The sequence below is a fragment of the Papaver somniferum genome, chromosome 2, assembly GCF_003573695.1.
Source record: "Papaver somniferum cultivar HN1 chromosome 2, ASM357369v1, whole genome shotgun sequence".
Lineage (NCBI taxonomy): Eukaryota > Viridiplantae > Streptophyta > Magnoliopsida > Ranunculales > Papaveraceae > Papaver > Papaver somniferum.
In genome coordinates this window covers 117,106,003-117,120,286 of record NC_039359.1, presented here as the reverse complement: position 1 = coordinate 117,120,286, position 14,284 = coordinate 117,106,003, and the positions used below count along the sequence as shown (strand labels likewise).

Below are 14,284 nucleotides of genomic sequence, written 5' to 3'. Positions count from 1 at the left end.
GGTTATGAAAAAGTAAATCTAGAAATTCTTCTCTCTGAGTTCTCTTCTTCCTCCCAAACCCTTATCCTTAAGGATTCACCTACTTTTTGAGCTAATTTGTAAGGTTAATCCTTATAGTTTCTTATTGATCGATTAATCACTTGAAAATTACTTGAATCTAGTGATATGTGTAAGATTATCATCCTTGTCTTACAAGGATGTTTCAACGATTAAATGAGAGTTTTAGAACTACTACCAATGGTTGGATATATGTTAAGTGCATATTTTTCATATATTTAGCGTTGAATCCATGCTAGTAATTGCTATATATTCTCGTGAATTATTGTATACTATTCCTGTTTTCTCTTATTTATGTTTTGCTAGGTGAATCGTCCAAAAGAAGTGAATTTGCACGTAATTGTGCAATAAAAGAAGTTAGATAAAAGTGGAGAAGGGCCAAAGACCAAGTAGAGATCGTTCATATCTAGGAGTTCTTCATATCATCTCGAAGAGGACGAAAAGACGAAGCCAGTGGTGAAAGAATGGGTTCAAGCCGATATCGTATGGAGAAGTTATGGGCGAAACAAGAAGTTAACATTGTCGTTTCTCCAAAACTGATAGTTAAACTGGAGGTGTTAAAAGCAGTTGCTGGAACTACTAGGGGGCAGCTGAAATTCTCGTATTTATTATGCCTTCAGTTCTGCTAAGGGAACCAGCGGAGTTGTTAAGGGCAGGGAACATTGGTTGGTGGAAGAAGTCTGGAGTTTGGAGTTTTGACAACAGTAGGAGATGATGACATTCATGGGTTGCTGGTTGCGATGTCACTGAAAGTAACAAGTGATACAGGATGATGGAAGTAGATGAAGGAAGATTTGAGATCGATAAGAAGTCAAAGACGAGAATGGTTGTTGCTAGGGATTATCATGATGAAGAGGAGACTGGACTCGAGTTTGTAGATGGATGTGGTGAGGCTGTCATTACGCAGCTGCGAAACAGAGGAGATACGTGGTTATGGTGGTTTGCTTCCCATGGAATATGGAGGAGAAAGAAATAAAAGGAGTTGGCTGCCTTCGGTGATTGCAGCTGAGAAGATCTTGGTCGGAAGCGACCAGTGATGGGGCTAGACAATGAGTTGTTGCTGCTTGGTAACATGGTAGGGATGATACAGTGATGGAATGAGCTTTGGCAGTCGATGGTGCTCGTGAAGATGAAGACTGCAGTGACTGAATAATGCCAAGAGTGGTGATTGATGCTTGTTATCGATGACTGTTATGGGAAACTGACGGATGGATTTATGTTGTTCGATGGAAGGCAGTAGTGGTGTTACTGTGGAGAAGCTCGAGTCTATATGAGAGCTGAGAAGAGATATTCTGAGCTCGAGAGAACTAAGAGGAAGAAGGTAGGCTTGCTACGATTACTATTGATAAGGACAGAGGATTATATTGTGCACGAGATATCATGGAAGAATTTGGAGTTGTTTCCATTGGGCCTGCCAGTGATGATCCTGATGGTGCTAGGATAAGACGACTGAGATGATGTCAGTTATGATATTTACGCTGAAGGGATTTGAGGTATAGCATAAGAGAATACAATGGGTTTGAGAAGGAGAAAAAGAGAGCAGTGCGGCTAAGTTTTGAAAAGGAAAAGAAGTTTGATAGTTAAGTTGAGGTTACAGATGGGAGATTCACCGTAGGTAATAACAGGAGAAGTTATGGTTGAGTAAACCCATACGTAGTTGAAAAGAAAAATTGTGAGCTGAATCCAGGAGGAGTTACAACCATAAAATCTAGGCCATAAATTAAGAGAAGAAAACTGAAAAGTTACACATGAGAACTTACGTCTGGAAAGTCCCATACGCAGAAAAAAAGATGAATATAAGTTGTCAGTTCTAGCCAAGAATGGTAATGGGCTGGACTTGTTCAGCATTCGATGAAAGCCCATTATGCTGATTTAGGTATTCTATGCACGACCAAGACTTGGGCATGACTTATATTTGGGAATTGTGACGAGTTTTAGCAACCTACTCTGCACGGAGATCGAGCACAGGTGCAGCTACAACTTGGAGACTATTCAAGAGACTTCTTAACCTAAATCTAAGATATCACATCTCTATATCCATAATACACTTTTGTTCTTCATAAAATATTTTAGGGTTTACCTCTTTAGGGGGAAACCGGGTAACGGTGTAATCTTGAGAAGCTAAAATTTTGTTGATTGAGGATTAATTCAATGTTCTAGCTTGAAGCTACATTATTATACAAATTTATTCAGAGTTTTATCATCTTATCGTTTGTTTTCACTATAATTAGGGGTTTTGATTGATTTCTAGATTGTTCAAGTGTACAATTGGATTAATCTATTGATCATTCTATTGCTAGTAAAGGGTTAGGATATCCGTGTAATTGTTGAATAATCCGTACACAAGTAGAGAACATGAGACATCGCAGAGGGATTCTGCGGAGCAATCGTGTGTGAATACAACACTAGTAAGTGGACCTTGCGCTAAGAGTCTAACTGATAGGATCAACCTAAGTTCATATAACTTAAAGCTTCCGGTTGGGTTACACCTTGAGTGCTCTACTACTTGGTGGTTCTGTTGGATAGAATTTGATATGCGAGCGCTTCGGTATCAAGTTGCATAAGGGGCTTTGGGGATAGCACTGCGCTAGCTGCTTTCCTACGGTTGGTGATGAATGGTTCTAACGAAGATAGATAAGTATACTAATCCAATTATCGCTTGGTAACGACGAAGGATTTCGTGATAATCTTTTTATTATTTGTTTCTTTTTATTTCACTTTTAAAAAATCCCCCTTTGTTTTAATTTTGCTAATATAAATAACCTATCAATCACACAGCTCTCTGTGGGAACGATCTGTTACTACCGCTATATTACCAGTTAATTAGTGAGAAATATCTTAATTAATTTGTTGTGGTTACAACGCGCACCAATATAACAAAGTATGCGTATCTTGTATGCGAACTGTGAAGTTCTAGTTCAAGTCCGGAACTCTTGTTTGTGAACGGGTTTAACTGCCAAAGGTTCGGAACTGCGGTTTGCGAACAATGTTTGCGAACAATGTTTGCGAAAGACTAGATTTGGTCAGGTCCTGAACTATGATTCGCGTACTCTGTTTGCGAACACAGTGGTCAGGTTCTAAAATCAGTAAGTATGACTTTTCATACTCATGAACTCAGATTCGTTTGCGAACTGAAGTCCCTCGAATTTGAATAAAGGCGATTATCGGAAATATATAAAGGGGTTTCCAATTACTACTTTGTAATCTTATTTGGTCATATTTTAAGCCCTTGGAACATCCCCACTCCGGTCCCAATAATACGGTTCTTTACTAATGTTTTCCTCACCCCCTGGCATCACCACTGCCAAGTGCCAACATCACTTTTCCTTGCACTTCTTATATCACCACTGCCTACATCACCAGCAGCGAATCCTACATCTTCTTTTTGAGAGCTGGTTATCATCAGATATTAGTCAATCCTGCTGACATTTTCAAGAATGCATTCAGGACCCATCATGGTCATTATGAATTCAAGGTTATGCCATTTGGTCTCACTAATGCACATGCAACTTTTCAAGCTCTTATGATGAAGTTTTTGCACTATATTTAAGAAAGTTTGTGTTGGTTTTCTTTGTTGACATTTTAATCTATATTTCATCCATGGAAGAGCACATTGAACACTTGAAGATTATTTTTTCTTTATTAAGAAAACACCAACTCTATGCAAAAATTTCCAAATGTTGTTTTGGACAACCTCAACTGGAATACTTGGGCCACATTATTACTTCAGAAGGTGTTTGTGCTGACCCAAATAAATTTGCAGCTATTGATAAGTGCGTAATTCATATGATTTTAGTGTCCATTCCATACTTGTTTTAGCTATTATTCTTGCATATTTTCGTATTATTGCTATTGTATGCTCTTATTTGTCTCTAATAGGTGAATCATCCAAAAAGGAGCTACAAAGTGCTAAAAAGAGATATGAATAGAAGTATTCCAAGTATCCAAGTGCCCAAGTCCAAGATAAGTGGAAGAAGTGCGACGAAAAGGAGCAAAACACTCAAAATCAAGAGAAGGGCCAAAAACCGAGATTAACTCATTCAAATTAAGGATTTCTCATCACCATCTTGAATATAATTGAAATATAAAAAGAATTCAAAAAGAATGTGGTCATTCCGAGTTCGGATGAAGAAGTTGTGGCCACAACGAGTTTTTATTGAATACCGAAAACAGCAAAGTACGGGCACGGGTATGCATACTTTAATTCCGAAAATTTCTGCTGGAATTTGAAGTTCGCGGACTGGTACGCGTACTTAGCAAGTAGGAAAACGTGTATTAATACCTTGGAAGGCCTAAGGGAACGTTTGCAGTCGTTATTTCGTTATTTTTGGGTCGGTTTCTTGAACCGAACTAAATACGTGAAGGTCAAGTAATGTAAACCTATAAACATAGGTATTAGGCCTTTCACATATCATCATTAATCTCATATCACAAGTTCTACATCAAAACCTAGGGTTTACCCCTTTAGGGGGAAACCACCATTGTTCATCTTCTTTGTAATATGAGTAGCTAAATCCTTTGTTGATTAAGGATGAATTCAATGTTCTATGCGTGAATCTTTATTAATAATAAAAGTCTATTTGAGGTTTTAATCATCATCGTTTGTCTTTACCATATCTAGGGTTTATGAGTGATTCTTAGATTGATTTGGGATGCATACTAGATTGATCTATTGATTATTTTATCGCTAGTAGAAGTTATGAGATAAGTAATCGTCGATTAACTCTCTACACAAGTAGAAATCGCGAGACCTTACAAAGGGATTCTGTGGAGCAATCGTGTGTGAAGACAACACCAGCAAGTAAACCTTGATCTAAGAGTTTAACTACTGGGATCAACCTAAATTCACAAAACTTAAGGCGTTCGATTGGATTACACCTTGAGTGATCTACTACTTGGTGGTTCGTTGAATAGAATCTGGTAGTCGAGAACTTCTGTATCCAGTGATTGAAGGAGTTTTGGGGATAACACTGATCTAGTTGTTATTCTACGGTTGGTGATGAATGGTTCTTACGAAAGATAGATAAGTATATTAGTCCAGTTATCGCTTGGTAACGGCGAAAGATTCCTTGATCATCCCTTTCATCTTATTGTCTTTATATTTATCTTAAAACCAAAACCCCCCTTTGTTATTTACTTTATCTTGCTGATCAAATAACCTATCAATTACACAGCTCTATGTGGGAACGATCTCTTACTACCGCTATATTACCAGTTAATTAGTGGGAAATATATTTATTAATTTGTTGAGCCTAAGACAACCCATATAGCTATGCAGTCTTGGCCACTTCCTACTTCAATAAAAGAGTTGAGAGGTTTCCTTGGTCTTACATGATATTATAGAAGATTTGTGAAAGACTATGGTGCCATTAGTAAACCTCTTACTGATATTTTAAGGAAGAACTCTTTCAATTGGTCTCCAACAACTACAATTTCCTTTGAGCAACTGAAGACTGCAATGTCCACCACTCTAGTCCTTGCACTTCCAGACTTTTCCAAGCCTTTTACTGTGGAAAGTGATGCTAGTGACTCCTGCCTTGGAGCTGTATTAACTCAAGAAGGAAGGCATATTTCTTTTTTCAGTAAACCTTTGAGACCAAGAGCAATGGCATTATCTACTTATGAAAAAGAGTTCTTAGTTGTTGTTACATCAGTTCAAAAATGGAAGCATTATTTACAAGGTAATAAGTTCATTATACTTACTGATCACCACAGTCTACAATACTTTCTAGAACAAATAATTACTACAACCTTACAACAAAGGTGGCTTATGAAACTCTTAGGCTTTGAGTATGAAATTAGATATACAAAGGGTAAGGAACACATAGTTGTTGATGCTCTGTCCAGGAGGCCTCATGATTCTTCTCAATGTAATGCCTTGTCACTGTCAAAGCCAACTTGGATGTCTGAACTTCTCCACAGCTATATTGACGACCCCAAAGCTCAGCAGCTCATTGCACAACTTTTCCTATCAGCTGACTTAACTCCTCTATTTACTTATAAAGATGAAATTTTGAGATACAAATCCAGATTCTATGTGGGCACTAGTAATGGAGTAAGATCCTCTATTCTGAGTACATTACATACTTCAGTTGTGGGAGGACACTCTGGTATGAAATCCACCTATGTCAGAGCCAAGAACTACTTTTACTGGCCTAAGATGAAGCAAGACATACTCATCTTTGTTGCTGAATGTGATGTTTGTCAAATAAACAAGGGAGAGCACACATTTCCATTTGGACTATTACATCCACTACCAATTCCAGAGCATGCTTGGCAGCATATCACAATGGACTTCGTTGAAGGCCTTCCTCTCAGTGATAGAAAAAGTGTTATTTTAGTGGTGGTTGACAGGTTGACTAAATATAGCCATTTTGTTGCCCTTCACCACCCCTACACAGCTGTTTTTGTAGCCAAAGCATTTTTGGATCAAGTTTTCAAGCTTCATGGATTGCCTGCATCCATAGTTTCTGACAGAGATAGAGTCTTTACTAGTAATTTCTGGAAAGACTTATTTAAGTCCTTGGGTACTAGTTTGAATCTTAGCACATCATACCACCCTCAAACTGATGGCCAATCAGAAAGAGTAAATTCATGTTTGGAGACTTATTTGAGATGCATTACTGGTCACAAACCAATCAAAGTGTCAGTGGCTTTCTCTTGCTGAATGGTGGTACAATACTAGTTATCACACTAGTTTGAAGATATCCCCATTTCATACACTTTATGGCTACTTACCTCCTCACATGGATTTTCCATCTGCTGCCACAACTTCAGTAGCTGCTGTTGAGTCCTACTTAAAAGAAAGGGAGGCAATGATAGATATTTTAAAGGAATCTCTTCACATTGCCCAAGCCAGAATGAAATTCTTTGCTGATCAATCTAGAACTGACAGAAATTTTCAAGTGGGAGGCATGGTTTACTTAAAGCTTCAGCCCTATAGACAAGCATCAGTTGCCCTCAGAAAGAACTTCAAGTTAGCTGCTAAGTATTATGGACCCTTTCCTGTGTTGCAGAAAATTGGTCCTGTAGCCTACAGATTACGGTTACCTTCTCATGCCAGAATTCATCCAGTATTCCATGTTTCACAGCTCAAGAAGCAGATTGGCCAACAACATACTCCCTCTCCTTCATTGCCTATTGTTGATCATGAGGGTGAGATCATTATGCGACCTGAGCAAGTACTCAATCACAGAACTATGCTTATTGGGAAGCGGTTGGTGAAGCAGGTCTTAATTCAGTGGACTAATTCAACCCCTGAAGACGCTACTTGGGAGGATCTTTCATCCATCAAGTCACACTACCGCAATTTTATCCTTGAGGACAAGGATACTGTTTAGGGGAAGGCAATGTCATAGTCCATCTTAACCCTTTAAGGCACCCTGTCTTCCCTTAGTACCTTGTATGGTGCTATTATAACTAGATCACCATAGGTCGATTAGTGAGCCTCTCTTTTAGTGACACGTGCTCACTATCCAGCCGTTGGCTGCTAGGTTAATCATTGCTATTTGCTATTTATGTTGTAAGAACCTCTTCCAGTTTATTAATGAAGATTAAGTTGTTGTTTTAGAGACTGCATTCCTTAAGAATCAGATTTACATTTCTGAGTTTCTCAAATCCCTTGTACTGAGTACAATACATATTATTATCATCTACAGATCTCACATGGTTTTAAAAACTAATTTCAAGCAATTTAATAAAAGAATAATATATTTTATAAACAAACTAAAATAAATATATTTAAGTAATCTCAAAAGTAACATAATTTAAACTCTAAATACTAAAGCATTAAAACCGATCGACCTCACATACTAAAAACAAATATAAAATGTTCAACATTGCAAACCTTGATAACTCATGGAAGTAACTAAGAACATCGAGGTCGATTTATTAAATTCTATGGTAGATAAATCAAAAGTGCTAATAATAATCTTGTCCATTAATTCAAAATATTTAATCACAAACCTTAAACAAAATAAATTCTTAACTATATTGATTAAATAATTGATATTATCTAAAAACTACTAATTAACCAACATGATACCTAAACACCTGGTATTTTGGGAATTGGCTCCCACTTGGTGAGGCGGGGCTTCTCCCGCACCCATCCCAGAAAGGGTTCCAATTAATAACTGTAGTGCATAATGAAACCATCAATCCTAATTTAGTATATAAGCATTTGGAAATAAATTCATCCATTACATACTGTTTAAAGTTTTCGGGATTAATAAATCCTCTAAAAGAAAATACCTTTGGAAAATCATATCAATTTTTGAAATCAATAAGTAGTTCATGAGATTATCAACATCAGTACTCTAAAAATAATCGGTAAGGATAGATTTGAAGTCATTTAATCTAGTATCACTACAACGAAACTTAGTCTTTCTAGATTTTATAATATTCATTTCTTGCTTAATCCATATTTGCAACTTAAAAGTAAAGAAACAAAGTCATAATAATATTCTGCCTCAAAACTCCAATAATGGCTTCCAGTTCAGCCAAAATTGTTCGTACTTCACCCGCTGTACACTCCCCACCTATCTTACAACCATATCATATACTTGTGTTAAGAATCAACCCACCAACTCAATTGGTCCTCTAGGTTCCAACTTCATACAGTTAAACGAAAAAGAAATACTAAAAAGAATCACCCACTATATAGTTGTATCAATAGTTATATTAGAGACACTAAAAAGAAACACGATATTAATAGAAAATAGATGGAAAACTCTAAATAGTGCAAAGCATATGAAGTATTTCCCATCAAAGGAAATATAATGAAAACTCATGTACCTACGTCAAGAATCAAGAAACCAACTCAACTCACTGTAGTTAAATGAAAAGTCACACTCGTTGTATAGTTGCATCAATGCCTGATATTAAAAATATACTAAAAAAATGATATTAATATAAAATCAATTTCCAACTCTAAAAAGTGCAAAGCATATGGACTTTTTCCTGTCGAATAAAGATATATCAGTGCTTCAACTTCTTGTAGTTAATGAAAAATCACACCCACTATATTGTATTAATCAATATATGATATATAGATGCTAAAAAGAACATGATATTAATATAGATAGATTGGCAACTTTAAATAGTACAAAGCATACGAAGTGCTTCCCATTGAAGAAGATGTAATCAAGGAAATGCATTGATATGTCTATCTTTACAAATCATATATATATATACTTGCGTTAAGAATCAAGCAGACAACTCAACTCGTTGTATTTAAATGAAAAATCACACTCTATAATTGTATCAATACCTGATATTGCTGTCACAAAACAAAAGGTATATAAAATCTATTGTCAACTCTAAAATGTGCAAAGCATATGAATTGCTTCCCGTCAAAGAATATGTAATCAAGAAAATGCGTTGATATATCTTTATTCGGAAATCATATACTTGTGTTAAGAATCAAGCGTCCAAATCAAATGTTCCTTAAAAAATCACACTCATCATATAGTTGTATTAGTAGTTACAATGGAGATACCAAAAAGAAACATGATATTCATATAAAATATGTTGTAAACTCTAGAAAATACAAAGCATTTGAAGCACTTCCCGTCGTTAAAGTCGTAATCAAGGAAATGCACTGATATATCTTTTTTTCAGAAAACATATACTTGAGTTCAGAATTAAACGACCAACTCCTTATAATTAAACTATGGTTGATATGCAATTTTTTATTTAAGGAAAAGGCTTTGTATCCCAGTATTTTAACCCGAAATTATTAAGAGAGAGAGAGAGCAGGGACCTACTTCCCCACGCATCAATACTGATGATAGAAAGGATAAATCCCAGAATTATTGGGCGTCAACGTAGCATTGTTGTTTATTGTAATAATTTTATGCAAAACAAACCAAAAAAAAAGAGGATAATTGGATAATAAGGTATTTAACATGCGAATTTCTAACAAAGAAGATTTTGATTATCTGAGGAGAATTTTGGTCGTTTTGAGCTGCCCCGGCCAATGGAAGGAGGGTAAGCTCCTTGTATTATTCCGTATCTGATATGTTGAGATTTTCATATACTCTCGTTCCTTTAATGGACAAATGGAGAGATATCTCCTATGATTATTCACATTTGTGGAAGTTCAATTTAAAATTATTTTTTTCCCAAACATAGTTTTGAATGTTATCCCTACCTTGAAAATTTTTAAAAATATTTTTGTAGCATGGAATCACTTAACTAAACAGTTGAAATCTCCAGTAGGGTTTGTCTCGCAAAAATTGCATTGTACGTTGTATCTAATAATTATAAGATGACTCCATGTATTATAGGTGAGAGTTGACTTTGGAAAATAGTTACTCAATTTCAATTGGTTAGATGAATAACTATACTTGGTTACATTGATTTATGAATACTCATTCAATGAATTATAGGATGGGATAGTCCCGACCAGACACGTCTTTTGAATTACACGAAAAGTACGTACTTGTAAAAGTTCTTCTTGTTCACCGTGAAGCAGGGTATCTAAGCAAGCCGTATTAGTGGGTTGTACTACAAATAATATGTTTACACAGTAAGTATCCCTTTCCACATTTGTTGTTTTTTGTTAATTATTTTTCTTAATTAAGTTTTACTTTCTTCATATATTAGTGTTTCCTGAGTTAGTGCAACTCAATTTTATTATCACATGATGAATTGTATATGTACCGATTGCGGTTGAACGGTGAATTGCATTTGTAGTCATAAAAAGTTAGAAGAAAAACAATGCCTTAAATTACAGCTCAGCTCAATAGTGCTTACTCCCAAGTGCGTTCAAAAATTTTCATTGTATCCGTTACTAATTTAAAGCAAAAATTAACACTATAAAAGTGTTCAGCATATTTGATTTGCATTTGTTTTTAGTAATTCTGACCATCATTTGTTGTCTGTTTTTCTTGTTTTGTATTCCATTATGTTTTGAGCATACTACGCTTTTTCAACGTTCAAAATGAGGCTAACCTACGTAATATTTTTAAATTTGTACATAAGTGTAATAGCTATTTTTGCATTTCAATTAATTGAAAAAAATGCTTATAAACCATGGAGATGTATTTCTCGCATGGCTGATCAACCTTACCCAAGTTCAACAAAACAACCTATCACAATTATATATTAGTCTCTTCTTAGTAGAACTCGTGGTATTACTGGGTACCAGGTTATGCAGCGGGAACCTGGTTGATTACATCATAATACTATTTGACTGCAGATAATTGGATAATTTAATATTGCAAAAGCCAACTGAAAGTTGCTGTAATTCCTGGGGTGCAGGAAACGTAAAGAAAACATCATTTATATCATAGAAAAAATAACCTAGCTTCCATTTTTATTTCTTTTCATGTACAATTTTGCACCTTGTGTGAACTAAAAAGAGAACCACATTAAACATAAACTAGTATCACACGTAAGGTGTGGGGATTAGTATCACATTCCAAAGACCCTTAAGGAGCTGAGGGGATTCTTGGGATTAACTGGGTACTACAGAAAATTTGTACAAAATTATGGACTAATTGCCAAACCATTGACTGAGTTGTTGAAGAAGAACAAGTTTCAATGGAGCTCAGAAGCCACTAGTGCATTTGAACTACTCAAGGAAGCTATGACATCCACTCCAATACTCATCCTTCCCTACTTCAAAAATCCATTTGATATAGCCACAGATGCCTGTGATTTGGGAGTAGGAGTTGTACTGATGCAAGGAAAAAGACCAATTGCCTTCTACAGCAAAGGAATGAGTGCCAGATTCTTATCCATGTCTACTTATGAGAAGGAGATGATGTCCATAGTCATGGCAGTTGGAAAATGGAAGCATTATCTAATGGGTAACAAATTCACCATTTACACAGACCACCAAAGCATCAAGTACTTCCTTGAGCAAAGGGTCAATTCACTTCTGCAACAAAAATGGCTAGCAAAGTTATTGGGCTATAACTATGAATTGAAGTATAAGAAAGGCCGTGAAAACAAGGTAGCTGATGCATTGTCAAGGGTGCAACTTCCAGAAGATGCAGCCTGCAATTATATTTCTCAATTACAACCATCTTGGATGAAGGAAGTGCAAGAGAGTTACTCTGAAGACTTTGTAGCCAAAGGACTGCTTTCAATACTAATATTTGAGAACAAAAAGTCTGGGGAGATTCACTTGAGAAAAGGGTCATTAGATATAAGAGAAGGATATACATTGGCAACTCTGGTGAACTGAGAACCAGAATTATGGCAGCAGTACATTCTTCTTCCATATGAGGACATTCAGGTGCAAGGGCCAGTTACCAGAAGGCTAAGTCTTACTTTTACTAGAAGGGGATGAAAAGCAACATAATTCAAATGGTGTAGGAGTGTGATATTTGCCAACAACACAAGGGGTTCACTACCCTTCCAGCATGACTCTTACAGCCACTGCCAATTCCTGAGCAAGCATGGACATACATAAACATGGATTTTATCTCTGGTCTACCAAAATCTGAAGGGAGGGAGGTCATCCTAGTGGTAGTGGACAGATATACCAAATACAGTCACTTCTTGGCACTCAACCATCCTTACACATCAGCAACAGTGGCCAAGGTAATGCTTGACTCAGTCATTAAGCTTCATGGGCTTCCAAAAACAATAGTATCAGATAGAGACAACATCTTTCTGAAATTTTTTTGGCAGTGTTTGCTGACAAGACTGGGCACCTCTTTACATTTGAGCACTGCTTATCACCCTCAAACAAATGGACAGACTGAGAGGGTGAATGCATGCCTTGAATCTTACTTAAGGTTTATGATAAGTTATAAACCTAGAAAATGGGTGTCATGGTTATCATTGGCAGTGTGGTGGTATAACACCAGCTACCATACCAGCCTAAAGCTCACACCATTTGAAGCCTTGTATGGATATGCCCCTCCACAATGTTAATTCAACCTATGCTGGGATCGGCCTGAATGCAGATGATAATTTACAACAGAGACAAGTAGTGGGACACATGTTAAAAGGAGTGCTTGAGGAAGCTCAGCACAGAATCAAACAACAGGCAGACAAAAAAAGGATTGAAAGGGAATTCAAGGAAGGAGAGTGGGTGTATTTAAGGCTACAATCTTATATGCATACATCAGTGCAGCTAAGGAAGAATTTAAAACTTGCTGCTAAGTTCTTTGGCCCTTACAAGATACTGGAAAGGATTGGGAAGGTGGCCTACAAACTGCAACTTCCACCTGAGTCCAAAATTCACCTACATTTCATGTCTCTCAGTTGAAGGCCAAGCTGGGATCAGGGAAGCTTCCTCAAACTACTCTGCCGAAGTTAAATAAGGACCAAGAAATGAAGGTGACTCCTCTGTAGATTCTAGACAGTAGGCATGTAAAGAAGGGCAACCATAATATCAACCAAGTGCTGGTGCAGTAGGAGAACTTATCAGCTCAGGATGCCACATGGGAGGACAAAGAATTCATGGCATGCCAATTTCCAAAGCTAATCCTTGAGGTCAAGGATTTGAAAGAGTAGCGGGTATTGTCAGGACCCAAGTTTAAATATGCTTTTAATTTTATCTAATTAGGCTTTTGTCAGTTTAGGAAGAGTTGTTAAGGGTTGTCCAATTAATATAGGCGCCCATTAGATATTTTGAATTGTACGGACCATTGTTAGTACTCATTCGAATCACACGAGAGGGGCTGTGAGTGGTCCTTCTTATCCTGGTCTGTATTGTAGAAGGAGGTTATGAAAAAGTAAATCTAGAAATTCTTCTCTCTGAGTTCTCTTCTTCCTCCCAAACCCTTATCCTTAAGGATTCACCTACTTTTTGAGCTAATTTGTAAGGTTAATCCTTACAGTTTCTTATTGATCGATTAATCACTTGAAAATTACTTGAATCTAGTGATATGTGTAAGATTATCATCCTTGTCTTACAAGGATGTTTCAACGATTAAATGAGAGTTTTAGAACTACTACCAATGGTTGGATATATGTTAAGTGCATATTTTTCATATATCTAGCGTTGAATCCATGCTAGTAATTGCTATATATTCTCGTGAATTATTGTATACTATTCCTGTTTTCTCTTATTTATGTTTTTCTAGGTGAATCGTCCAAAAGAAGTGAATTTGCACGTAATTGTGCAATAAAAGAAGTTAGCTAAAAGTGGAGAAGGGCCAAAGACCAAGTAGAGATCGTTCATATCTAGGAGTTCTTCATATCATCTCGAAGAGGACGAAAAGACGAAGCCAGTGGTGAAAGAATGGGTTCAAGCCGATATCGTATG

The 14,284-nt window shown here is 36.5% G+C and overlaps 1 protein-coding gene across 1 annotated transcript; it reads left to right on the top strand.

The window, feature by feature from the left end:
• Nucleotides 1–12,480: 12,480 nt before the first annotated feature.
• LOC113351823 lies at nucleotides 12,481–13,282 on the top strand. Its single transcript, XM_026595749.1, has 3 exons — nucleotides 12,481–12,609; nucleotides 12,700–12,817; nucleotides 12,978–13,282. Exons 1-3 carry the CDS (start codon nucleotides 12,481–12,483, stop codon nucleotides 13,280–13,282), a joined length of 552 nt encoding a protein of 183 aa, XP_026451534.1.
• Nucleotides 13,283–14,284: the final 1,002 nt, after the last annotated feature.